Raw genomic sequence first — 27,215 nt, 5'->3', positions numbered from 1 at the left:
CTAAAGCTTGGGTCAAAGCCTGGGTCTTTGGTTCTTGAAAGTGCTTTCCTTATCTCTTGACTTTGAGAACAGAAAAGAAAAAGTCCAAGCCAGTGGACGCTTGTGTCTGGAAGTGAGTCCTGCCCTGAGCTCGCCGGCTCAGGTGAGGCACACAGCACTGAGGGCCGTGCTGGGTTGTGTGTGCTGAGGATGCAGACCCTTCTGCAGTCAGCGTGGTCTCACAGCCCTAGGTTTTGTCCTGGCTGAATGGGGTGTGACTAGCCTGGATCATAACTAGGAATTGCTTTACTAAAAAAGCTTATGTGACTGCTAATTCCTGTCTGACTCAAGTACAAGCTTAGAAGTCTCAGGCACCATTTCAGGAGCATTTGGACTTCCCAAGCTCTCCTGTTCCCTTTCAACCAGTCATTACAGCCAGGAAAAATGAAAGTGAGCCATGACAGGGACGCATGGGAGGTGTGCACCTCTGTAGACCAACTTCCCTGCAGTCTGACCATCATAACGCAGCCAGCATGGCCAGTTTTCAAATGGTTCACCCCCCAGGGTGGGAAGGACCTTGAATGTGACCTGAGTGCACTAAACATCAGGAGCTGTACAGGCCTTCCCACTGGAAGCACCCTCGGCTCGGATGACCGCGGCCGTGGCTGCAGTGTGCACTTCTTGTGCAGAGCTAGGACCATCCTGCCCTTTGCTTTTCTCCCTCCATACACAGCTATAGCCATGGTTTGGTGATGCATTTGAGATAAAACTGCTGATATCTTGCTCTAAAACTCTTAGATTTAGTGTTAAGCAGCTTTTCAACTGAAACTGAGAACAAAGATTCCATTATAAAGCTGAATGTTGTGAGGCACACTTGCAGCCCTGATGCTCAGGCACAGGCAGAAGCCTCCTGTAAGTCTGAGGCTAGCCTGTGCTCCATGGCGAGTGACAGACAGGCCAAGGAGCATAGTGAGAACTTGTCTGAAAACAGTAAGGAGACGTGATACAGAATCTAAACTCAGAAAGCTGGACTTTGGTGGAGCGAGCTTGTTTCCTGATGCGCCCCCACTTGTTCTTCCTGCTCTTCTCCCCACACACAAACCATCCTGAAGCTGCTGCCCTCGTGATCAGATTCAAGTCACATGCGTGGAGCAGGAGTGCACACAAGCGACACACATCCGAGTGTGCCCTCAGGTCACAAGGCTGTCTCCTTGAAGACAGTAGTGACTGCAGGTGGTTTCCTTCCTTAGCGGGATGGGGACTGAATATGCAGCTCAGGAGAGACTTGAGTATCTAGGTAAGCACTCTGCCCTGAGGAAAATACCCCCAGACCTTGTTTTGAGACACATTCTGGCTATGAAGTCCAGGCTAGCCTTGAACTCACAATCCTCCATCCTCAAACTCTTGAATGCTGAGATTTTATGTGTGTCCACCATGCTAGCAGAATTGTAAACAACAATTTTACGTGTGCTTACACTCTTTAACAGCTCTCTTGGCCAGATCTGAACTTGGGCCAATTGCTGGTTATTTTATGCTCTGCATAGTTCCTAAATGAGTCTGGTTTGAGATGTCCTAGTCTGAGCCAAATTCCTACCTGGAGGGATCCTTGCTGTTACCTGAGCAGATGGGATTAATTACTGCTCGGCGCTTGCTCCTTAGCTGCTGGTTGCAGTTCCGCACACTGGACTGGCACGCTTTGCCCTGCACTTTGACTGGCATGTCTTTCTGTGCACTTTGGTCCAAGTTATGCACTGTAAGAGGGAGCTGAACTCTTCTTTGCTATTGTTGGGTCAGTGTTTTCCTTTTGTAATTTTGGTCACACAGTGTTGCCATTCTTCCTAGCGATGTTTCTAGAACCTGCACCACAGTTGCAGAGAGCTAAAGCTCTGACTCCTTAACACAGGCCTCTGTCCACAGGCGACACCTGAGCCCGGCTGTAGCCGGATGTTCCTGACAGGTTCCAAGAGAAGATGACTGGACTGTTTCTGTAGGATTTTCTCTGCTCACCATTGAATGTGTTTATCTGTGAATCCCGTATGAACTGAAGTTCAGTGGCGCCTGCAGAGAGGAATAGGCCCTGTTTTTCTTAGACACATTGACTCTAGTAGAGAAAACTTAATTTCAGTAGGAATGAAGGGTTTGTGGGAGGCTTTAGTCAAGTTCAAGGCTAGCTTGGACCACGTGGCCTCCCCCCAGTTCAGAGTCTCAGGACGCTGGTTAGTGTGATGGTGCTCAGGAGGGGTGAAAGGGAAGGGTCCCCATGCTGCAGATCAGAGCCAGTGCCTCTCTGTGGGTCAGTGAATCAGAGGACGCTAACTGAACAGCGGTCAGCTCCGAGGAGACGAGGAGAGCGTGTGGCTGGGGCCAGTGCTCAGCCGTGGTGACATGGTCACCGCAGTCAAGAAGGCTAACCCAGCCCACGTCTGGCAAAACCGATACATCTGCACTGTGCCAGTGAGGTGTGGTTAGATGGTGTTTAAAGCCAGGCAGGCGATGTGCCAGGGCTGACCAAGATTGCACCTAGCCAAAGCCAGGAGGCCAGCAAAAACCACAGACAAACCTGAAGAGCACTCCCTGTGCCTTTCTGCTTCAGTGTTGTGGTGAGATGCACTAGGGACTAAACCCGGGGCCCAGTGTGTGCTGAGCACAGTTCTGCCACTGAGCCACAGTTCCCGCATGGTGTCCCTCCCTCCCTCCCTTCTTCTTACCCCCCCCCTTGCTCTCTGAGTGGTTTACTCTCCAGAGCTTTATGATTTTTTTCAGTCCTTAAGTCACAGCTTTTACAAAATCCAAGACCGATGATTTCAGGTGTTGGGAGGCACCGCAGTTATAATGGTTTGCTTCATGGTCAACATGCTTTACTGGATGGGGTTTTAGTGAGAGTAAGCGACTTCTTGGCCCTGGTTGGCATGCACAGTGGAGGTAGAACACTCAGAGACTCTTCCTCAATAGTTTTGAGTAGCTGTGTTTTTGTCACAGGGAAGTGAAGTGACCCTTGGGCCCTAGCTTGGTAGGAGGTGGGCATGACCCCTGGGCACAGGGAGCCCCATGAATTCGCTTTCCATACAGTGTTTGCCCTTCTTCCAGACCTCCAGGTCCCTTCTGTGGCCAGCGTGTTGCCGGAGGATTGTGGAGGCTGCGTCCTGTGGCTGCTTTTGCTGGGCTGTGCTGGCTCTCTGGTTCCTCCGTGTGCATCCTGTGCAGTGTGTGTGTTTATCTCTGCACGTGTCCCTGCTGCCACTTTTTCCAACTTGTTTTGGTTTGAAGCACTTCTTTGCTGTTCCTCAGGCTGCTTGGGGCCTTGGACTCAGCAGCTCTGGATCTTTCTCATTCATTTTTGTGTAGCTGGGAGAAAAAAAAAAAAAAAAAACAAAACTGTGCAGTCAAAAGCAGATGGAGTGGAGGCGTGTCTGGGTAACTCCTCATCTGTTCCTTTCAGTGTCACTAACATATTAAAACAACTGTAGATGTAGTTAATTTTTAACTTTTGGCGGCTGAAAGGTGCACAGTATTGACTTAGGACAGGAGCTCTCAAGCCTTGACTTCCTCAAAGTAGCAAGAGCTACCTGGGTAAACTGAGGACTCTGAGACTGTTGTGAGAGCATGGCTCTCATCAGCGCCTCTCTGCAAAGCAAGGCTGTAGAAATTACCTACTTCAGTGCTGTGTCACCAGTCTCAGTGGAGCACATAACTGAAATGACTCACATTCTATGTTTGACAGTTGAAAAAGCCCAGAGTTCCTTGGTCTTACCCCAGACTCTGATTCCTTGAGACACAATTGGCAGGAGAGGCCCTCAGCCTGTGAGCTGAGTGGAGGGCAGGGCTGCTGTGGAATATTTTGCACCTCTCACACCAAGCATCCCCAGGCCTGAGGCTTCCTTATAGAAGGAGGCTCCCCCATGTGCCCGCTGTCCTATGCAGTAGAAACTGCATGCATTGTCCCATGTGTTCTTTTGCAGTAGGCAGTCTCCCTCAGGCCTGAGCCTGGGCGTTCTTCCTCGGGAATGGCTGCTGGCTGCTACTCTGAGAGTGGTTTGCGGTGTTCTGCTTTGTTTCTGTCCCTGCTGGGTTGATTTGCATGCAAGAAGCCACGCAGATGACAGCCTCTGTGTAAAAAGCTCGCGTGGAAGGCTATGGGTGGTGAGCAAACCCAGAACCAGAGCCACAGCGCTGACAGAGAAGTGCTTGTAAAGCCAGCTGAAGTTTAACATGAGGCAGTGGCAGTGACATGGTAGCCATGTGTGCCAAGTCCCTGCGGCCCTTCTCAAGTGCGCAGATAGATGCAGGCACCCAGAGTTGTGCACGTGCTCAGGGTGGTCCCCTCAGCAGGGACTGGGGTAGATGGGGCCAGTGGGAGCAGTCAGGCCTGAGTGTGGAGGGCGGGTCCTAGATTCTGACATCACTTCCCAAGTATTGCTGCTGTTCTTGTCTTAAATTTCAGTGGTTTTATGGGCAACGGTCCAGGCGCTGTTAGTCCCTCCCCGCACCTTTCTGACCCGCTGATGTTGATTCTCAGAACAACGACAACGAGACGGCCCTGCACTGCGCGGCACAGTACGGCCACACAGAGGTGGTGAGGGCTTTGCTGGAGGAGCTCACGGACCCCACCATGCGCAACAACAAGTTCGAGACGCCCCTGGACCTGGCGGCGCTGTATGGGCGGCTGGAGGTGGTGAAGTTGCTGCTGAGTGCACACCCCAACCTCCTGAGCTGCAGCACGAGGAAGCACACGCCCCTGCACTTAGCGGCCAGGAACGGCCACAAGGCTGTGGTGCAGGTCCTGCTGGACGCTGGCATGGATAGCAACTACCAGGTAGCAAGGCAGACATCTCTCCGGGCACTGGTACAATGCTGCCGGGCTGCGTGTGTTCAGCACGTTTCACATCACAGTTCACGTCACATTCATGTGCTTCTGTTTGTCACCGTGGTCTGTTATGACATTTCAAAGGCAAATGAGCTCAGTTTAGTGGGTCTAGTGTTTTTGCTTGCTTCTTTTCAGGGTGTGACATATAGTCACTAAACCTGAAAAGAAGTGCTTGTGGGCCATCTCAAAAAAGAAGGGCTCTTTACCTGCCCGAGCCTGCAGTCCCGGGGCCTCAGTGCACTGTCAAAGCCTCCACAGCCCGTGCCGCTGAGCAGTCCTGTTAGACTGCTTCCATCAGTGCGTCCTTAAGCCTGGTGTTGGCTCTCCACTTGGGCCATGTAGGTCCTCTGTTCCCTCTCCCCAGGGAGGTGGAGCACGGGAAAGTTTCACTGGTCGCCATCCCTACAAGCAGTGGGGATTCACACGCACTCTGTCCCGTGGTAGCACACAGTGGTCTTGCTATGTGCACTTTGTTGGACTACAAGAAATGTTGAAGATGAGCCCCCACCCCAGGCGCTGTGTAGCTTAGTTGCCATCCTTCCTTCTCCTTGTCCCATTTGTCATGTGACAGCGACCGCTCTCATGACACGCTGCTGCGCTCTCGTTTGCCTTCCAGACGGAGATGGGCAGTGCTTTGCATGAGGCTGCTTTGTTTGGCAAGACCGATGTGGTGCAAATCCTGCTGGCGGCAGGTGAGGTCGGCAGCTGGTCCCGTGTGCTGGGCGGTGTCTGAGCCCCACGGATGTGTGTGGTTAGAGGTGGGCAGCTTGGTCCTGGACTGCCGGGCTGTGGACAGCTGCGAGTGAGGGGTGCTTGTGCTGCTTGAGAGCTACGGAGTCCTTGGATGTGCCACCTCAGGGGCTGGCCTCAGAGTGCTCACACCCCACCCCCCCCCCCCCCCCCCGCGTCCCTGCTGTCCTCTCTAGGAATCGACGTCAACATAAAGGACAACCGCGGACTGACTGCCCTGGACACTGTCCGGGACCTGCCTTCTCAAAAAAGCCAGCAGATAGCCACGCTGATAGAAGGTACGTGTCACCACGCTCGCTGTGCAGGGCCCAGGTACGCTAACCACAGTGCTCCGAGCTGGGTGCAGCTGCTTTTTTTACTATCTTTCCTTACAGATCACATGACCGGAAAAAGAAGTGTGAAAGAAGCGGCCAAGACCTCCACAGCCCAGCTACCTCTCCTCTCCAGCACAAACACCACAGCACCGAAGTCTCAGGGTGAGATTCCTCGAAGCCTGAGGAGGGCTGGCTGTTCTGGGTTTTGGGGATTTGGTTTCTGGTTTTTTTGAGACAGGGTTTCTCTGTGTGCTTCTGACTATGCTGGAACTCACCAGGCTGACCTCCAACTCACAGAGATCCACCAGCTTCTGCCTCCTGAATCCTGGGATTACAGGCGTGCACCACCACGCCCAGCTGAGCTAGTCATGCTTGAGCAAAATGGAAACATCTCAATTCATGTGATACCTGCAGGGTTGTCAGGACTCAGGTGGCTCAGTCATGCCCGTGCTGCCTGAGATGTCAGTGAGTGGGCCTAGGTAGCTTTGCTGTGGGCATCATCTGTCCTTCTTTTCTCTTTTGATTTTATTTTTTTAAATTAAGCCAGGCATGTGCCTTTAATTTCAGCACTTGAAAAACAAAAGCAGGCAGCTCTGTGAGTTCAAGGCCTGGTCTACATAGCTGGTTCTAGGCTAGCCAGGGCTGCCCAGTAAGACCCTGTCTTAAAAATAAAATTTTAAAAAGCAAAACAATCTGTATATTTTATGTATATGCATATGACCAGGTATGCTCAGTGCATGCATGCAGGAGCATGTTTGTGTGTGCCAGGTGTGCTCATGTGTACTACATGCACATAGGAGTGTGTATGTGCGTGCCCAGGTGTGCTCATGTGTACTACATGCACGCAGGAGTGTGTATGTGCGTGCCCAGGTGTGCTCATGTGTACTGCATGCACGCAGGAGTGTGTATGTGCGTGCCCAGGTGTGCTCATGTGTACTGCATGCACGCAGGAGTGTGTATGTGCGTGCCCAGGTGTGCTCATGTGTACTGCATGCTCGCAGGAGTGTGTATGTGTGTGCCCAGGTGTGCTCATGTGTACTGCATGCACGCAGGAGTGTGTATGTGTGTGCCCAGGTGTGCTCATGTGTACTGCATGCACGCAGGAGTGTGTATGTGCGTGCCCAGGTGTGCTCATGTGTACTGCATGCATGCAGGAGTGTGTATGTGTGTGCCTAGGTGTGCTCATGTGTACTGCATGCTCGCAGGAGTGTGTATGTGTGTGCCCAGGTGTGTTCGTGTGTACTGCATGCATTCAGGAGCCCATGGGGGTTTGACAGACGGTTGTGAGCTGGGAACTGAGCCTTTACAAGGACAGTGAGTGTTCCTAATCCCTGAGCCCGGCTCTCCAGCCTCAAGACTGCTTTGTTTGGCCTCTACTTCTATAGGGATGTGTAACTGACAGGATCATCTCATGTCCATTTAGATCTTGATTTGGTGTTGCTTCCTATCCCAACACACATGACAGCGCTTTGGGAACAGCTGGCTGGTTGTTGTGCACATGGCAGTTATGGCAATAAATGGTTGGTGTGAAGGTGGCCAGGTGGCAGGTGTTCATCATGAGTTTGCTGAGAAGCCTATGATGTCATAAGTGACAAAGACAATAAATTCTAATTGACAGTGTCCCCCACATGCAGATAGTAGTAAACAGTAGAACAACATGAAAAGGAGGGGTCGCAACAGAGCGGAAGAAGGAGGGCCTCAGGCTCCTGGCCCGGGAGCACCCCCAGGCGCACTACGCACACGCACACACATGAACGCCCATGCATGCATGCACTCGCACACACGCGGACGCACACTGCCCTTGACCTTGGACTCTGCCAGCAGTGGGGCCGATCATTCACTGAGCCCTGAGCTTTCAAGGAGCTCACACTGATATTTGTGACAGCTCAAGCCACACAGAGATTCCGTCTCTAACAGTGACTTTGCGGTCACGGTTGGATCCTGGTACTGAGGAGACAGCCATTAAGTCATATAGCACCTTGTTTCAGAACGGCTTTATTTTTCCCGAGTGTTTGTAACCTACATTAAAGCATTAGTGTGGGCTCCACGTTCAGAGGGAAACCCTGTCTCAAAAACAAAGGTGGAGGCTGGGCATGGCACACACCTTCAATCCCAGCACTTGGGAAGTAGAGGCAGGCAGATGAGTTCAAGGCCAGCCTTGTCTACAGAGTGAGTCTGTGTTTTAAAAACAACCTAATTTAAAGCACTGCTCTTTGTCTCATCTGTGCTGAGTTAGAGAGTCCCTGTCCTTAGCAGAGCCGTCATTTTCCACTGGGTTAGTGCTCCTCAAGGGCCATGCTGCAGAGGAATCCTTGCTTGGCTAGAGTGTCGGGAACCAGGGCTCTGCCCTCTTCACCGATGGCCTTGTCCTCTGTCCTCTCCTCCAGGGGATGTGGAGAAAGTAGTGGCTGAGCTGAGCGTTGATTTTGACACACATGCTGAGGAGGAGGGTCCCTACGAGGCGCTATACAACGCTGTGTCCTGCCATTCCTTGGACAGCACGGCCAGCGGGCGATCATCTGACCGAGACTCCATGAGCAAGGAGGCCGAGGCCACAGGAACAAGAGCTGCTGGAGTGAGGCCTGTAAGTGGCCCAGGCCTGAGCCTCCTGGGCACTGTGGTGGCAGCTATGGGATACTGGCAAGTCTGGTGCCTGAGCCTACCTGCTGTTGGCAGATGGGGATGGGACAGACGGACTCCGTCCTGTCTCTCCTGCTCCGTGTGGTAAAATTATAGATCACGCTGAGGTGGATGTTTGGCCAGTTTGCCATTGCTATTCTCCCACCACCTTAGAGCAGATCCGAGTCCTTTGCTCTGGTTTAGCCTTGGCTGCTCAAGCCTTTGGGATCTTGCTGTGCGTGGTTTGTTTTCTCTCTGGCGAGCAGGAGGACCCAGTGACAGGAGTTCCTCCGTCCTGCTTGCCTTGCCAGCTATGTGAATGGGGTGGCCCTGTCCTGGGGAGAAGCACACAGACTTAATCAGACTGTGTGTGCACTTATCAGACATTATGTCTGGTGGTCGGCTCCTTGTTAGCCCTATTGCAGCTCATGAGGGCAGCACCATTTCTCCTCGTGGTGGGCCCTCCTGCCTTGCTGCTGCCTCGTCCAACACTAGCTTTTACTTCCTGTCTTGTTCATGGGCCTTAACACTCCTGACTTCCCCTCCCAAAGTCAGTACACCTACAGCTCTGACCCACTTTATTTCCGCTTGTCAGAGTTCTCAGACCCTGATGGTTGTGTAACCTGCCCACTGCTGACAGGATCCCAGTGCCCGCCACCTTGCTACAGACTTGGGGGCATATGAGTTGGGGGATTTGCTTATGTGTTTGTTTTTCTGTTGGCCTTCCCTCCCTGCCTAGTTCTGGCAGGGCACAGGTCCTCCTTGGCTGCTCTGTGGCCTGGGAAAGGCCTAGAACTTCATGGAGTGTTCTTTGCTGGTGGCCTCCTTGCCCTGCACGGAGCGTGGGTTTCAGGGTTCTCTCTGGTTTATGGCGGCCCAGCAGAGTAGGTGTGAGCAACAATGGCAGCACGCACACTCCATGGGAGTCGGGTGCTCACCTGCTGTGAAGAGCACACACTGAATACCCTGTAGCTGTGTACAGTTCCAAGTCTTCCTCGTTGGCATAAGTGTTGCCCAGTAGGGGGCGCTAGTGCCTTTGCTAGAAGCCACAGCGTCCTGCAGTGAGTGGTTGTGCTTAGGCCAGAGCATCCAAGAGTGCATGCTTTGCCGCCTGTGCGCGAGTATTGTAGCTATTCTTGTTCTCTGACGCGCTGGCTCACTGTGGCCAATACCTCAGTTGTAAGTGGATGGCACAGTGATGGTAGCAGATAGTCTGTGCGTACCCCAGACCTGCCTCAGAGTTTGCATCTCAGAGAAGGAGAGGTCTATGGGTGCTCTGGTCTCCTTCTGGTGTCTCCTGTGGTCCTGCTTTCTCTGGGAAGGCTTATGAGGTGGGCCATCCCTATTATTTCATCTCCTGCCACACTGGTGTCCCGAGGCTGGCTTCGTGATGGATAAGTGCCTGTCCCTCTGTGCATGGTGCACTGACTAGGCCTGTTCCAGGACTTGTAGAACAAGGAAGAGTGGAAGAAGTGAGCCCCAGCCCATGGAACATCCAGTCCAAATAGCACTGGCTTGACAAGCACATTAAGTTGTCCTAACATTGCTGTTGATCCAGCTACCTCTGGAGACCCCTGGAAAGACTAAGTGACGGAGGCTGGTGTGACGCAGGCAAGCATGCTGGAACAGAAAGGTCCTGTGTGCCAAAACCCATCACAGCTGTCTTTGCAGATATCTCTGGGAAATCGCTACCATTCCACGTTCCAAACCTCACTTGCGTCAGCAACATAGAACTGACCTGGGGCCAGCCCCGGCCCAGCTCCCCTGGCAGGGGGCCCCAGAACTGCAGAAAACGGTGGGAAAGCACAGGTGCAATGGCTTCCCAGCCTTCAGCTGTGCCACACAAGGGTCACACAAGGGTCTTCAATTGTCTACCACTGGTTCACCTGTTGCTCTTCAGTGAGTTCCTTGCTGTAGGGTAGGGTTCAAACTACAGCCTGGTGACAGGAACCTGTGTCTTTGAATGAAGGTTTGTTTTAGAATCTAGCCACATGGACCATTTGCCTGTAATCGCGGCAGAGCTGAGTGTGAAGCCTAGTATAGTTGCTTTTGGTCCTTTCAGAACAAGCTTGCCCGCCCCTGGCCTAAGGAGACTGGTGCTTGTGTTCCTGCAAGTGGCACACAGGAACCCCTAGAACCATATAATAATAATAATAATAATAATAATAATAATAATAATAATAATAGTGGTAGTAGTAGTAGTTGTTGTTGTTGTTATTATTATTGTTGTTATTATTATTGTTGTTGTTATTATTATTATTATTATTATTATTATTATTATTATTATTATTATTATTAAAAAAGAGGTGATTAAAAACAAGAGAAGTGCTGGGCATAGTGGTGCACACCTTTAATCCCAGCACTCAGAGGCAGAGGCAGCCAGATCTCTGAGTTTGAGGCCAGCCTGGTGTTCCAGAACAGCCAGGGCTATACAGTGAGACCCTATCAACAAACAAACAAACAAACAAAAGACCCCACAAAAACAACAACCAAGAGCTGTTTTGTTTTGAGTTGAGGTAACCTCACATTCCTGGGCTCACGCTTCCGCAGCCTTGGCCTCCTGACTGACTCCGAGTGTTAGAGAGATTGATGTGGGCTCCTTGGCTGATGAGTGGGGACAGTCACTAGCACGGTGCTGGGGGCTGAGTGAGCACAAGCGCTCCCACTTTGGCAGCTCTGCCTGTTGCTTCACCAGGAGGCTTGCTTCTAGACAAGATGGGTCTTTTAGTCTCATGTTTATTCTTTTCAGTGGGCACTGAAAGGTGAGCCTCTGCTTTTTGTTTCATTGTTTTGTGTCTCAGATTCTTGTGCCAGCGAGGCCACTGTGAGCCTTCTGTGCTGTTCTCCTCCAGGCCAGGTTGAGGAGGGAGGTGTTTATGATCTTTGCCTCAGACGTTGGAAACTCTGGCCCAGGTGATGGGCCTGTGTCTGTGTGCGAGGCTCTCTCCATCTGCTCGGGGACTGACCTTAACTTTAGTGTCAGGGGAAATTCTTTATATAATTCTTTTTATTCCTAAGAACTAAAATAAGAGTAAACCAAAAAGACAGATACTTGAAAAAGAGAGATAGTAGACTATTTATTTTTATTCTGCAGAGGGAACGTCCGCCGCCTCCAGCAAAGCCGCCCCCTGACGAAGAGGAGGAAGACCATGTAGAGAAGAAGTATTTGCCCCTGATGGCCTCTGAGGTAAAGGCTTGTGGGTTACCCCATCGCTGGCGTAGCCTTTGTTAGATGGTAGATGAGTGTGCTCAGAGGAGGCTTTGTTTTCTCCTTCTTCTCTAAGGTTCTTTGTGTGTGTGTGTGTGCATGTGCGTGTGTGTACCACACGCCTACCTGGTGCCTGTGCAGGTCAGATGAGGGCATCAGCTCACTTGGACCTGGAGTTACAGACAGTTGTGAGCACCATGTAGGTGCTGGGATTTGAACCTGGGTCCTCTGGAAGAGCAGCCAGTGCTCTTCACTGCTGAGCCATCTCCCTAGCCCTGAGACTGAACCCAGAGGCTTGTGCATGCCAAGCAAGTACTCTTCCACAGAGCCATCCCAGCCTGTGTTATCTCAGGGGAAGAGGGTTGTTGCATTTGTGTGTGGTGTAAGGCATATACTTGAGTGCACGGCGTGGTATATTCAGCCATGCACCTTCAGGCTGAACTGTGGGTGTCTTCTTTGTCTTCCTGCCACGCCCCATGGGAAGCACGGCCAGCTGTTGTCTGGCTGGCCCAGCTGGACAGTCTGACTTTCTCTTTTACATCTGTGTTGTGATTTGACACAAGGCACCAAGTGTCCTGTCCTTGCCACTGTATGAACAGTACCACGGTGTCAAGGTTTGGTGGCTGGCTCCTTTCACCACTTCCTATAAAGACTGTATCTGGGCATGAACCAGGTCACAAGTGACAATTAGAAAAGATAGAGGCAGGCTGGAGAGATGGCTCAGTGGATAAGAGCACTGATCGCTCTTCCAGAGGACCTGAGTTCAAGTCCCAGCAACCACATGGTGGCTCATAACATTTATAATATGATCTGATGCCTTTTTCTGGCATGCAGGTGTACATGCAGATAGAGCACTCACACATAAAAAATTAAATATTTTTTTAAAAAAAAAGAAAAGATAGAGGCATTGGGTCTAGTTAATTTTGCTTTGTGATATTTATATTATTTTCAAATTTTTTAAAATAATCAAGTTTATAAAATTAAATTTAAAAGGGATATAGGATGTATATGCTAAGGGTGGGAAGGAAAGGGGTGGTTATTTGAAACAATCTACCATTTTAAAAAATATTCTTATTATGTTACACTGTGTGGGGTCAGAGGACAGAGTTCTTTCCTTCCATCATGTGGTTTGGGGGACTGAACACAGGTTGTCAGGTGTGGAAGCCATCTCACACGTGGGATATTTGTGTGTGAGAGTTATCTTAGGGAAATGCTCCCTAATGCCTGGAGCTCTAGTCAGCTGACCCGACACAGTTGGTTTTGGAACCATCAGACTGGGAGCTCTGAGCTTGCTCTCTGCTGTTATGGTGGACACACATGAGTATAGAGGAGATAGGGGCTGAGTCTTCCTTCTCTTAATGAGCCAGGTGGGGTTTTTAGTAGTGCATTTTATGCACATGGGTGTTTCCCCTGCATGTCTGTCTGTCTGTGCATCACATCTGTGCCTGATGTCCTGAGAAGCCAAAGAGTCCATGAGATCACGTGGAACTGGAGTTACAGAGGCTTGTGGGCCAGCTGTGGGTGCTGGGACATACACTCCGGCCTTCTGCAGGAGCAGTGGCCAGCTGTGGGTGCTGGGACATACACTCCGGCCTTCTGCAGGAGCAGTGGCCAGCTGTGGGTGCTGGGACATACACTCCGGCCTTCTGCAGGAGCAGTGGACAGCTGTGGGTGCTGGGACATACACTCCGGCCTTCTGCAGGAGCAGTGGACAGCTGTGGGTGCTGGGACATACACTCCGGCCTTCTGCAGGAGCAGTGGACAGCTGTGGGTGCTGGGACCTACACTCCGGCCTTCTGCAGGAGCAGTGGCCAGCTGTGGGTGCTGGGACCTACACTCCGGCTTTCTGCAGGAGCAGTGGACAGCTGTGGGTGCTGGGACCTACACTCCGGCCTTCTGCAGGAGCAGTGGCCAGCTGTGGGTGCTGGGACCTTTTGTTTCCAGCTCTCTCAAAGCTTTAGAACTAAACCTCATACTGAGATACTGATGTCATTAAACTCTAGGGCATTTTATCTTGTTTGTGGTACAGAGAAGAGTAAAGCCTGCACCTCTCTGGTGCTGAGAAGGCTTTATGACCAAGCCAAACTTGAGGTTGTGTGTTTGTCACTCATGTGACCCAGTGTTTGATGGTGGGAGAGTTTATTCAAGTAATGACCCCATCATGATGTCAGACATGAGACCCCCCCCCACACACACACACGAAAGGTTTACACCCCTTATGCCTCGTGATGGGCTGCCCGCTGTCATGGGGGTAGCCATGGTCTCCTCAGTCATGGGTCTTCTCAGCCACCCCACACCCTCGCTGAATTCTCCAAGCCACGGTTGGGTGATGGCTACTGGCAGCCCATCTATGGCCCAGCAGTGCTGAAGAGCAGACAGTGCGCCTGGAGAAGGGGAAGAAGATCTGGGAGCAGTCTAGGGAGAAGCGGGACTGCCACTGTTGCCAGGGCTGCCTCTGTGGGAGGAGGGTGGCTGGCAGAAAAGGCCAGTGCTGCCTGTGAAGAACAGGTGGGAACTAGCAGGAGCGGGTGGGAGCGGGTGGGAGTGGGCAGGCGGGCAGGAGCGCTCATTAGGCACCTGGGGAAGGAAGGCGATGCAACTTGGAGGGAGGAAAAGTGAGGCCAGTCTGGGTTAGAGTCTGTTGAGCTGTGTTGAGTGGCCATAGCTTTGCTGTGACCTTTGAGTGACCTCGGACAGGTCCCCAGCCCTTCCTGAGTTTCACTCTGACTGTGCCTGGGGTCCTGGCCACGGTGGCTGGTTGGTCTCTGCTCACACTTGTCCTGCCTGGTGGACTCACGTGCCGCTGGGAGTCTGCTTCCTGCCCGGCATTGCCCACCTGTCGCTTCCCCATCTGGGAAGCCTGCCTGGCCTGCGTGAGAAGAAACACAGGGAATCAAGTTCCCAGAGCTCTGCCTGGGATCCTGTGTAGCAAACCTGCTGAGCACAGCTTCCTGATAGCAAACCCTGCGGTGTTGACAGGTGTGAACTACTTAGTGGTCCCTCTTTGCACCTTCACTGTGATCCTCTGAGAGCAGACCTGGAATAATGGCTGCCAGCACAAAGAGCCTTTGGGGGCCAGATGGCTGGCTCTGCGGGGCGGCTGTGCTCAGCATCTTTAGAGTTCAAGTCTGGGAGTGCTGTCCTTTCCTCAGGAGAAGTGCGTGAGAGGTGTCTGTGTGTGCAAGGAGCTCTGCTTGTAGGGTCTGCTGCTCTGTTAGGTGAGAGTCGTTCCCAGGCTGTACCCATCACTTCAAACAGCTCTGGAAGTTTTGTGCTCTGGTTTCATTGCTGGTGTGTGATTATTCAATGACTAGAATTACTAGAGCAGGGATCTCCATACCCACCACACACTCACATGTGCGCGCGCGCACATGCGTACACACACCATGCCTCCAGCATTGTGGTTTTACCATCTGGGCTCCAATGCCGAGGCTAGCCCCTGACGCCCACCTAACTGAAGCCCTGTGGCTGATGTGGCTCCTGTATGGGAGAAATCTGGCCCTGCCCAATAGACAGCTGCTGTGCCACAGAGTCCACTCCACTAGTTGTGACTTTCAAGACTGGTGGGGACAGAAGTCACTTACCCTATTTCGGGAGCTAGCTTTAGGGCGCCCATTCCCAAGGCTCTAGGATCCATGAACAGGCGGGTGGATTGCTGTGAGTTCGAGGCCAGCCTGGCATACACAGTGAATTCTAGGCCAGCCAGGGACAGAGCAGGGGAGCACGAGGACGGCCAGTGTGGTTTAGAACCTGTGAAGTGCTCAGCACCAGGAGAGTTTTGTTTGCCTTTGGGGAGGATTTGTGCGTGTCAGAGAAGCAGCATGGAGAAACAGGGCAAGTTACGGTGCAGCTTAAGTAACAACTGCTAGGGAAGTGTTCTCCACAGAAAACACTAGAGAGAGGGAAGCAGGGAGCAGAGGGGAGAGAGGCGTGGATTTTACCTCCTTTTGAAGGATAAAGTGGGGCAAAAAAAAAATGGTTTAGTGAGTCAGATTGTGGCAATTTCATATACAGGAATTGTCTTACCTTCCTCTGGGTGTTTTATAAAGAAAGGAGATTTATTTGGCTCACAGCTCCACAATTCCAATATAAAGCAGCTCTGTCTGTTCATTAGCTTCTGGTGAGGGGAGTCTGAGCTTCGGGGAAGCACTGCAGGTGTGTAGTGCCACGTGAGCTACAACTCCGCTCAGGAGTGGGTCTGTTAAGAGCGGCACTCCTAAGGACCGTCCACACACCGCGCTTCACCTCTTCCAGGCTCCACTTCCCATCCTTGCTGCACTGGACACCAGGCTCCCAGCACGGTAGCCTTGGGCGTGCACCAGAGCAGGTGAAGGACGGCAGAGCCTGCCGCTCCTTCCCTTCCCTCCCCTGTGCCCTACGGTGCAAGGTGGAGCTTTCTTGCATACCACCTGTTCCCAACGGGTTCTGGGTGTTTGTCTCCTAGGGCCTGGCTGTGAGACCCAGAATTCAGAACAGCACCTCCCAGGAAGAGGAGGAGCACCCATATGAGCTGCTGCTTACAGCAGAGACCAAGAAGCTGGGGAGCACAGACGGGAGGACCAAAGGTATGCCCGCCTCGCTCTTGAGGCCCGCCTCACCCCTGCAGCGTAGGGAAGGATGGTGGAGAGCAGGTGCTGCAGCTGCAGGGTCTGGAGTGTGTGGAGAGACCTGGGGTCATTCTGGTGCAGTACCTGGACTCCATGCCTCTAGCTGGATGGGGTGCTGAGGCAGGTTAGGGCCCCCCAGGTGACAGTGTGGGAGAGGGACAGGAAGCACCTCTGTGTGACAAGTTGGAGCCTGTATGTAGTACCAGCCTAGCAAGCTAGGTGATGGCGTAATGGACTCTGGGTCCTGACCTCAGGGCGCACACAGGTGCAGTGCTTTGTGTGTGCACCTGCTTGAATTGTTTGTGTGGTATTGGCAGGATCCATTCCGGATATTTGTTCTGGCCCTGCAGGGGAGGGTAGGGTGTGCTGAGGGCACCAAGCTGGCTAGTCAGAGTGTCTGAAGGGGGCCTTGCCTGTCCCAGCTCCCCACCCTTGTAGCTGTGAGATGCTCCACTGTGCATGCCTAGTGTCTCCTGTTGGTTCTGTCAGCTCGCAGTCCCTAAGTCCCCTGTGCTACCTGTTGGCCAGATATGCCAGCACACTGCCTCTTGTCTCATTCAGAGGTCTCCCTTGGGCATGTAGGAACTTTTTGGTCATATTCATAGTAATTATTTTGTGTCGTGTAGTTTCCATTTGGAACTTTTCTAAAAAGGCTGTGATTTAGATGCAGTGAAGTTCCTCAGTGTTTGTACATAGTGTATGAGTTTCTGAAAAAGATGTAATTGCCTCCATAGCTAAAATGGAGGGACGTCTGAGCACAGTAAGGAGTCTTCCTCTGTCCCTCTGTGTCCCCTTGCCCACTGCCCTGGAGACAGTGCCTCTGAGGGCAGGGCAGGGGCTGGCCTTGTCCACATGTTATATGAGTGGAGTCACTCGGTGTGCACCCCTGACTGCACTGTGCACAGCAACCATTGGTGCTGCCTTTCCAGTCATGTGTCCCTTATCATTGCTGGCTATGTCCCTTTATAGAGGTATACATACCTTGGTCTGTCCATTCCCCTCCCACGGACACTCAGTCACTTTCAGTTTTCGACAGTTGCAGGTAAAATTGCTTTATGTTTCCACACAGCTTTTCATGTAGTGTGGACATAGGTTCTCATGCGCTGGGTGAACACATGAGTGTAGGGCAAGGGCTCCGGGCTGGCGGCAGAGCAGTGTTCTTAAAGAAGCCACTCGGCGATGTGCAAAGCGCCACACCGCTCTGGTCCCTGTGCAGTGTGCTGTTTCAGCACCAGGTCTCTTAAGCTTCCGCCATCGAGGAGAGCTGCGGCCTGCCTGTGTCCGTGTGACTCCCAGTCACACCTGCTGCTCACTTCACAAGTGGCTCAGCTTGCTCTGTTGCCAAGTTGTGAGATCTTCATGTATTTTTGACATAAATTCTTTTTTTGTCTTTTTGAGACAAAGATGTAGCCCAGACTGGCCTCAGTCTCATGGCAGTCCCCTGCCTCAGTGCCTAGTGCTATGATCACAGGTGTGCTAATTTTATTTATTATTATTATTATTATTATTATTATTATTATTATTGATTTGTTTTGAACATTTGTTTTTGTTTCTAATATTTTGAGACAGTTTTATTATTATAGCCCAAGTTGGCCTTGAACTCTCAGTGATTCCCCTGCCTCAACCTCCCGAGTGCTAGCTAGACCTGTGCCACCACACCCTGCTGACTTCTTCATTGAACGTGCTTTTTTCTCAATTTGTGACCATCTTTACAGTGGCCTTTGAAATCTTAATTTTGGAGAAGTTTACCTTGTTCTTTTTTGATGGATAAGGTCATAAGTCATTTTGGTATATGTGTGTATGGGTTGTGTGGGGTATGTGTGTGTGAGGGGTGTAGTGTAGTGTATGTGTGTGAGTGCGTGGATAGGTGGGTGTGTGCTGTGTAGATGTGTGGATGTATGGGAGTATAAATGTGTATATGGATGGGTGTGGCGTGTGTGAATTAGTGTGAGAGTGTGTGTGTGTGTGTGTGTGTGTGTGTGGGGTGGGGGTGTGCCTTCCTGCGTGTACATGCACATGTGGGTGGGTGCAGAGTTGGGTGTCAGGTGTCTTCCTCAGTTGTGTTCTACTTATTTATTTACTTACTTTTGTGACGGGGTCTCACTGGGTGCCCCTGGCTGTGCTTGCCCACCCCCAGCTGCTGCTGTAGCCGGGCACACCACAGTTGGCATTTTCTCCGGGGTCTCACTGGGTGCCCCTGGCTGTGCTCGCCCATCCCCAGCTGCTGCTGTAACCGGGCACACCACAGTTGGCATTTTCTCCGGGGTCTCACTGGGTGCCCCTGGCTGTGCTTGCCCATCCCCAGCTGCTGCTGTAACCGGGCACACCACAGTTGGTATTTTCTAGCACATGCTCAAGATTCTCACTCGGGTCTTGATCTTACTCAGCAGGCACATTACACACTGAGCCATCTCCAGCCCCTCTGCCATTTTCCCCCCTGTACTTTCTTTTAGAAATACTCTAGCTTTAAGTTCGGTACTTAAGGATGTATTCTGTTTTGAGGTAACTTTTAAGTGTGTATATCCTGCTGTGTCAGCAGCTTGCTGAAACCTCTGTTTCCTCATTGAATTGCCTTTGTAATGTTGCTATTACTCAGGAAGTCTCGAGTACTGGTTCTGTGGTCTCACCTTTTACACTCAGAACCAGTTGGTTTCCACCCACGCTCTCACCAGGTCTGTGTGTGAGTCGGTGCTGAGCCCTGTGGTTCAGCCCTGTGGTGCTGAGCCCTGTGGTTCCACTCTTGGTGGGATCAGTTCTCTGTCCTGTGGGTGCATTCTTAATCTAGAGCAGGCATAATAATCCCAGCACTCTGGACACCAAGGCAGGGGGACCACTGTGAGTTCAGAGCTAAAGGTCGTGTGAGGCTACAGTGTTGTGAGCCTTTTTCTAAAAAGACCGTGGAAATTAACTTTGGGCGAACAGGGCTGTGCGTTTGAAGATGGCGCTTCGTGAAGAAAGAGGGTGATTCTTTCAGGCACCTTATGTGGGTTGCCCACACATAGCCGGCTCAGAGTTTCAAGTTAGGGGACAGAAGACACTGAGGCTGTCTCTTGGCTGCCACAGTCCTCACTGGACCCTCTCTGCCCCAAGCTCAGGAGTTTACCCACTCCAGGGGGCTTCGGAAGGGGACTTGCACTCTCTTACCTGCCCCTCTGCTCCTTGCTGCTCTGCCCTGCTTGGCTGTTGAGAATGTGCTGTGGGCAGCCTGTTTAATTGAACCATAGTGTGTGGCACCCTGTCTGCAGGCTAGCTCTTTGGCATGGCTCACTGGAGCCTTCAGACAAGGGGCTGAGGCATTTACTGTGAAAATGGGCTTGCTGGTTTCTCAGAGGCCTGAAAGTCCTGTCAGCGAGCGGAGGCCACTGGCGCAGAAGTGAGGCAGTCCGAGCCTGCCGTGGTTTAGTTCATGCTAAGTCCTTCTTCCCTCTCATTAACACCATTACTGTACACCATTTATGAGTGAGCTGATCTGTCTCCAAAGGTAATGTTTATGTGAGCGTTAATGGGACAGCTTGAGCCTACTTTAGTCTGTAGTGTGGGGTGGAGCAGGATAGCTTTTGAACTGCTTTGTTAATTAGACTGGTATATACCCACTAACAAGAAAAAGAAAGCAGCCATTATAAAAATAGATAGTCTGCTAAGGCCCCACTTGCCTTTTTGTTCTTGGCTGCGTTGTAAGGGCGCGGCCCAGTCTGGCCGTCGCTGTCTTCATGCAGTGGTGGTGGCTGTGAAACAGTCACACTTCTGTTTGACCCACAACAGAATCACATGTGACAAATGACCTTGAGAATTTTTAAAATATACTTCATTTGTCTGTAGATCATGGATCCAGTTTTGTCTGGTTCTTAAGTATCAGCCTATTCTTTCTTAATCCCCGCTAAATCTCTCAGTTTTCATTTCCAGTTAGTAGATGTACATGTCACTGGTGGGGACATCCAGAGAGTGGACTGTATAGATGGCTTGTGGTTCAGACATAGTGCTGCCCTGGTAGAGGACCCACTTCAGTCTGCTCACAGCCATGTTATCCGGGTCCAGGGTCCAGTGCCACCTTCTGGCCTTTTTGAGCACTTGCACACACATGGCACACACTCTTATGGATACAGATACAGATACAGATATAAATTAAGAAACAGTTCTTCAAGAAAAAGTGAAGTTAGCAGCCAGGGCTGGGGAGCTAGCTCCACCGGACACAGCTTGCAAGGAGAAGTACCTGATTCTGGTCAGCAGAACCCGTGTAAAGATGCCAAACATGGAAACATGAGGGTTTTCTTTATTTCCTTTCCTTTATTTGGGGAGGAAGATTGCAAGACAGGGTGGCTCTGTGTGGCTCTGGCTGTCCTGGAACTCACTGTGTAGACCAGGCTAGCCTCGAACTCACAGAGACCCACCTGCCTCTGCTGAAATTAAAGGCATGGGCTACTACTGCCTGGCTGATAACATGAATTTCTAATACCAGTCAATACCAGAGAGGTAGGAGCAGGAGACCCTCAGCCAGCCTGGCCTAATGGCGAGCCCCCAGGTTCTGTGAGAGACCCACTCTCACAGAATCTGAATTGAAGAATAGCGCTGAGGTTGACTGCTGCGTGTCAGCGTGAAAAGGCATGCCAGCACATGTGCTTTTAAAACAAAATGGGGCCAGAGAGATGGCTCAGAGGTTAAGAGCACTGGCTGCTCTTCCAGAGGTTCTGAGTTCAATTCCCAGCAACCATATGGTAGCTCACAGCCATCTATAATATCATCTGGTGCCCTCTTTTGGCCTGCAGGTGTACATGCAGGCAAAACATTGTGTATATAATAAATAAATACATCTTTTTAAAAATTGGCAAATGCCTTAACTTCTAAAGATGGGCATTACTGCTTATTTAGTTTCTGAGTTCCATATGTTTTTGTGGGGTTTTTTCCAAATTTCTTTTTTACATTAAAATTAATGGTGTCTGGGTGAGTTGGTGCATGCATGCTGTAGTCCCATCGCTTGAAGAGCACAAACCAGAGGGTCTTTTAAGTCTGGGAGTTCAGGAGCATCCCAGAAGTAACATACTGAATGCCCCTTGCCCATCTCGAAAGGAAAGAAAGAGAAAATGGTGCCAGGAGAAGTACTTCTTGTTAATACATGCAATGTGGCTCAGTGGCCCTGAGAGGGGAGCTTTGACGCTGTTCACTGGGCTGGGAGGGAGGGTGGGACTAACGTGCAGGCAAGGCTTCCTGTATCCTGGCTGCAGCCTCCAGCCTCTGAGCAGCCATCACACTTCATCCAAGAGAGGAAGAAAGCAGAGGCAGGGAAATGAAGCGACAGACTCCATCACAGACTGCTCTGCGAGTGAGGTCCAGAACTTGTGACTAGCCTGGCATTCGGTGACTGTAAAGTGCTAAGAAACCATGTGCTCTGTGTGTGTGTGTGTGTGTGTGTATAGCCTGGCATTCGGTGACTATAAAGTGCTAAGAAACCATGTGCGATGTGTGTGTGTGTGTGTGTGTGTGTGTGTGTGTGTAACCTAGCATTCGGCGATTGTAAAGTGCTAAGAAACCGTGTGTGGTGAGCTCTGTGAGTGTGTGTGCCAGAGTCAGACACTTACAGGGAGGCACAGACTGCACACACAGAAATGGCTCAGTCACACTGGCCCTCAGTCCTGGAGAGCAGGAGTGTTGCACCTACCACAGCACAAGAGACTTCCCACCACAGAGATGGAAAAACCCAGCCATAGGAGAAAGCTCCAGCAGATCCATGAGGCAGAAAACGCATGTGCCCAAAAGGCCAACATATGAGGGTGTGTGCACGAGTGAGCAGCCTGACATTCAGTGATTGTAAAGTGCTAAGAAACCATGTGCAATGAGCTGAGCGTGTGTGTGTGTGTGTGTGTGTGTGTGTGTGTGTGTGTGTGTGTGTGTGCGCGCGCGCGCGCGCGCACATGCACACGGTCTGTGCCTCCCTGTAAGTATGACACTGTGCACTGGACATCCAGGTTTGATAGCATATGGGCAAGGAGGCCTGAGGTCACTCCACCCTCACCACTCTTGGGGGCTGTGAGGTGGTGACGTCACATGAGCCACATGTGGTGGCTGATCTGAGGACCTTGGTGCATGGGAACACCACACAGTGCTGCATGGTGTCCAGAGGTTCCCAGATGCGGGCAAGAGATGTTCCTGAGAACCAGGACTCAGTACGAGGACTTATCTTTTCTGAGGGGAGGCCCCGTTCTTTGCAGTCCTCCCTTGGCTCCTGCAGCCTTGGTGACCCCTAGCAGCCCAGCCTCTCCACCATGCTTGGCATGGCACCACTGCTGTTGGCTTAGTCAGATCTCAGAAAGAGAAGATGGTGCCTGTGTTCAGTCCCCCATCTTTACCTGAAAGTCCAGCCAGGCTTTTCATGGCAGAAGCTTGCTCACCTGCGTTTATAAACAAAGAGCTTGGCCACCGACTCTCACAGGCAGCAGCTTCTCCCCACCTCTGACTGAGGATCTTGACAATGCCAGGCCTGTGGCCTCCTCCCTCCTCCTGCTGCTGTGCGTCCGCTCACTTTCCCTGATCGAATAAGCCTTCCACATAATGTTTTGATACATATGTATATGTGTGTGTGTGTATATATATGGACATGTGTGATAAATATGGAAAATAGATGAAAGGGGCAGCGTATGTTAAATTCACATGAAAGCAATTTTTTTAAAAAAACAACATGATATGCAAAAGTGAAGCAAATTATGTTTGCATAAGAGATCGGAGCTAGCTCTATGAAGAGAGTGTCTGAGCCAAGCCCTGAAACAGAGTTCAACTTGATAGGCAAGAAGGTGGAAGCCTATCAGAGCTTCCAGACAGGGGTGTGGCACACAGAGTGGGTGGAGGGAGGAGGCGGAGAGTAGCCCGCAGCATGGCCAAACTCCAGCGTGGCTGGAACAAAGAGAACCTGTCATGGAGTGCTGGATCTCAAATGTCAGTCTTGACTCCGGAGACACAGCAGTATTGTGGAAACCTTAGAGATGGTGGCAGCTCAGGAGAGGCTGGGGGCAGGGACAGCTCGCACCCAGGGACCTTCATGAGTCTCTGTTATGGGTAATTAGAACCTATCCTGAAGGGACGGGAGGAAGTTAGGGGACGAGGAAGGGGTGGGGTGACAGGCAGTGCTGCCAAGTGTGGATGTGCCGGGGCGGGTGCTGAGGGTGGGTCTGAGGTGTCCAGCCTGGCTCACAAAGTATTATGTACCGTAAGCAGTAAATGGAGACTTGGAGAAGCCAGGAATGAGGGGAAAGTCTGCTAAATCGGAGTGTCCTGTGTTCTAGGAGAACATGTGTGGAGGTGCCTGTGACGGCCGGAAACATGGCTCTGGGACTTAGGAGAGAGGCTCAGATTAGAAGCTGAGTGAGAGGGAGGGCCTAGGAAGCCTGGGGAGCTGAATGGTCCCAGCAGAACTGAGCACAGGGCAGAGCGGAAGTCTGTGCTTTCGGGGACCTGTTGCTTCCTGGTATTCAGGACCCAGCTGGCTGGTCACTTTCAAGCCATTAGCACAGGAAGGAGAAAGTGCTTTAAAAATAGCCAAAAGTTACGTGTGCCTCCTTAGCAGTGTGCTTATGCTGAGGAGGAGGTGGCAGATTTGAAAAGGACAGCCTTAAAAGCAGGGTGCCAAGATAAGAGAGGGTCACAAGCATCATACCCTCTGTATAGCAGAGAGCCACTGCCCTAAGTAGCAGCTGTAGCCCTTGTCCAGGTGGCTGAGATTCCAGGTCAGGAAAGCAAAGGAGAGCGAGCATGGGGCACCATTAACACAGTGCCCAGTGGCACTGAACTACAAGATGAAAACTGGAAAACTGACAGGCGATCGGAAAGCCACTGGCAAATCCTAACAGGGCAGGTACTTCTCTGAGACAACTGGGAAGAAATGAAATTCTCTGGGTTTTGTCGTGGTGACAGAACAGAGCAGTTACATCCTCTGGGTTGCAGTGTTCTCGGAAGACCATGTTGTCCTTGAAGGTGCTGTGAGTAAAGTTACAGTTGGAAAGAACAGAAGAGACAGTCACTTTGGTGGTGACATCAGAGTGTTCAGAGAAGAGGAAGAAAGAATTAAGATAGCGGAGCTGGGTGTGGTGGCGCATGCCTTTAATGCCAGCACTCAGGAGGCAGAGGCAGGTGGATCTCTGTGATTTCGAGGCCAGCCTGGTCTACAAAGTGAGTCCAGGACAGCCAAGGCCACACAGTGAAACCCTGTCTCAACCGCTTCCCCCCCCCCCAAAAAAAAGAATTAAGATGGCCGGGCCAGTTGCAGGGGCCTGTGTTTGAACTCTTACTTGCTGCTTCTTGGTCATTTGCCTTGTTGAAGCTTCGGCGTCTGTAAAGCAGGGACCAGTGGTTGTTGGGAATTCTTAGGCGCCATGGACACAGAGAGCAGAGCTTCCTAAAGGGAAGTCATGGAAGCAGAGCTTACCAAGGGCACATGGGGAGCTAGTGGGGAGAGCAGAGGGGATCTGGGGGAGCTGAAGGATAAGGTGAGTCCATGGAGGAATGCATCAGTTGTGTCTTGAGATTCCACAGGCTGCAGCAGCTGCAGAAGAGAAAGCAGATGGCTCTGAGTACCAATATTGGAGCTGGCCCAGAGCCAAGGGTGCAGCGAGGGCCAGGTGCCATCAAGATAGCTGGAGAAGCTGGCAGAGCAGGAGCAACCTTATCCAGGCAAGGCTGGTGATGGGACGGGGGCGGGGTCTGAGGGGCAGGGGGCAGTTAGTGAACAGCCTTTTTAGGGGGAATTAGCAGCGTGCATGCTGGTGAGGTCACCAGGACCAGGTATGGGGACAGTCCTAAGCCCCAGGGTTGAGGTATATCCATGGGCACCCAGGAAGGTAAAGCTGGTTAGTACAGGGCACCTAGACCAAGTCTCAGGGCTGGGCTTCCAACATTTGGCTTTTTTCGGCCTGCTTTCAGGACCACTTGGAAGAAATCCCTTCACAAAGTCTGGAAAAACAAACCAACCTCTATGTAGGGCTTGTCATGCCGAGGAGTTTGGGGATGGCTGTCCATAAAGAATGACAGACACGGCTAAGTGCCTGCCTAAGGCAGCACCATGCAGGTCTTTTCCCTACATCTCATCAGCCTCAGTGTCCCTGTATGACAGGGGCAGGAGCTGGTTCAGTGGCAGAGCTGCCACTTAAGCCGTAGTCCACTGAATCCAGCCCACATCTTTACCCACGAGATGAGGATCACTTCCTCAGAAACCCTGATGAGTCACAGGACTGGGAGGGACCACAGCGACGTGATGCAATCGCAGAGTCACAGCTGCGTGTCTCAGTCCTCATGCGTCCCAGCTGTGCAGGCCCTGAAAAAGATCCCAAGGGGGGGCATGGCTGGGATGGGCTGTGGCCTGGACCCACTGCAGTGGACTCTCTCAGCTCACAGTCTATAGTGTGACCATGTCACCTGGTGGGGACCTTTCACCTGGAGAAAGCCTGTGTGTGTAGCCTTGTGTGAGCACCTGTGGTGTGGGGCACTCAGAAAGCCCTAGTGCTAAGGACAGAAAGCAGGACAGTGTGGCAGCCTGGCTCAAGTTAGCCCCTCACATGAGCTCCATTTTCAGCCCTAATTGAAACAGGCATAGATCATTGGAAGTATGCAAACATTAAAATCTTATTATTCCAAACTCCTTGAGACCCCTGCAGAGCACCGGGGTAGTTGGCATGGAGCACAGAGGACCCCTTGCTCCACAACTCTCACCGGAGTGGACATCAGCAAAGTGAACAAAGGTCAGAAGTCGCCCAGCTGGGATTTGGCACTGTCCTGCTAGGGAGAGCACTAGCACTGGCATGTGGGAGCGGAGACAGCCCCGCCTCCCTGTGCACACCCTTTCTCCCACAGGGCTGGCTGTGGGAGGTGAAGGGGAGACACTGCTCTCTGCTCCTCCAGAAGCTCTGGGCGGGATTGGGATGTTGCTTCTCTATCCGCGGCCGTCTTCACGTCTCCTTCCAAGCCCAGTCAGAGCCCACCACCCCAGAAGCCTTCCGACTCACCCCAGCACACATCTCCTTCCTCGGACCGTTGGGCTTTGTGGTCCATTTGAACTTGTCTCCCTTTCCCGCTCTAAGGCAGGCATGGCTCCTTCATGTCACCTGGGCACGTGCACACTTAGTGACAGACAGCCGCTTGGTGTTGCCTCCGAGCTTCAGACCTTAGCTTTCTTTTTATATCTCTGCTTCTCCCGCGGTCATGGAGCAGTCTGAGGGTCATGGAGATGCTCAGAAGCGTGTGCTGCCTTTTCTGATCTTTGTGAGGGGCAGGCCTGTTGAATCTTTATTTTTTAAATCTTATTTATTTATTTATTTTAGTTTTTCAAGACAGGGTTTCTCTATGTAGTCTTGACTATCCTGGACACGCTTTGTAGACCAGGCTGGCCTCGAACTCACAGCGATCCGCCTGCCTCTGCCTCACCAGTGCTAGGATTAAAGGTATGCGCCACCATGCCTGGCACATAACTGGGTTTTTTAAGACACCACTACACAGAGGTGGCCCGCGTTACATATGAGCAGTGTCTCAGTGGAGCTGTGGTGTCAAATAGACATGGTCAACATCACCAAGCTTGGGGCACCCCAGGCGTGGATCTAAGCGTTTCCCATGCCATTTAATTCTCTCAGCAGTTCTGTACAGCTGGAATAGTAATACACAAAGATAGCAGATGATGTGTGTGGGATCTCTTTAGTGACTCTGTATTATGTTGTTGATAACCTGTCCCTAAGGCTACACATTAGCCTGTCTGAACACAAGGAAACCATCAAGAGCCAGGCATGGTGGTACACACGTAACCCCAGGCTCCAGGAGATGGAAGAAGAAAGGTAGCAAACTCATGGCACCTGGGGACTGTAGCAAGACGTGGGCATGAGCCAGGCACGGAGCAGTCATTTGCC

The 27,215-nt window shown here is 51.6% G+C and overlaps 1 protein-coding gene across 4 annotated transcripts in view; it reads left to right on the top strand.

Moving 5' to 3' along the window:
• Positions 1 to 27,215, top strand: part of Anks1a (ankyrin repeat and sterile alpha motif domain containing 1A) — a 91,599-nt gene that overhangs the window by 5,752 nt on the left and 58,632 nt on the right. For all 4 annotated transcript variants that reach the window (XM_051153457.1, XM_051153456.1, XM_051153455.1 and 1 more), the window contains 7 exons: positions 4,496 to 4,792; positions 5,460 to 5,535; positions 5,770 to 5,871; positions 5,968 to 6,069; positions 8,295 to 8,491; positions 11,621 to 11,713; positions 16,179 to 16,299. In XM_051153457.1, coding sequence (XP_051009414.1) covers positions 4,496 to 4,792; positions 5,460 to 5,535; positions 5,770 to 5,871; positions 5,968 to 6,069; positions 8,295 to 8,491; positions 11,621 to 11,713; positions 16,179 to 16,299 — 988 coding nt within the window. The remainder of the gene's footprint in view (positions 1 to 4,495; positions 4,793 to 5,459; positions 5,536 to 5,769; positions 5,872 to 5,967; positions 6,070 to 8,294; positions 8,492 to 11,620; positions 11,714 to 16,178; positions 16,300 to 27,215) is intronic.

The sequence above is a fragment of the Acomys russatus genome, chromosome 11 (genome assembly GCF_903995435.1).
Source record: "Acomys russatus chromosome 11, mAcoRus1.1, whole genome shotgun sequence".
Taxonomy (NCBI): Eukaryota; Metazoa; Chordata; class Mammalia; order Rodentia; family Muridae; genus Acomys; species Acomys russatus.
Note: the sequence above shows the minus strand (reverse complement) of the source record. Positions and strands in the feature narration are given on the sequence as shown.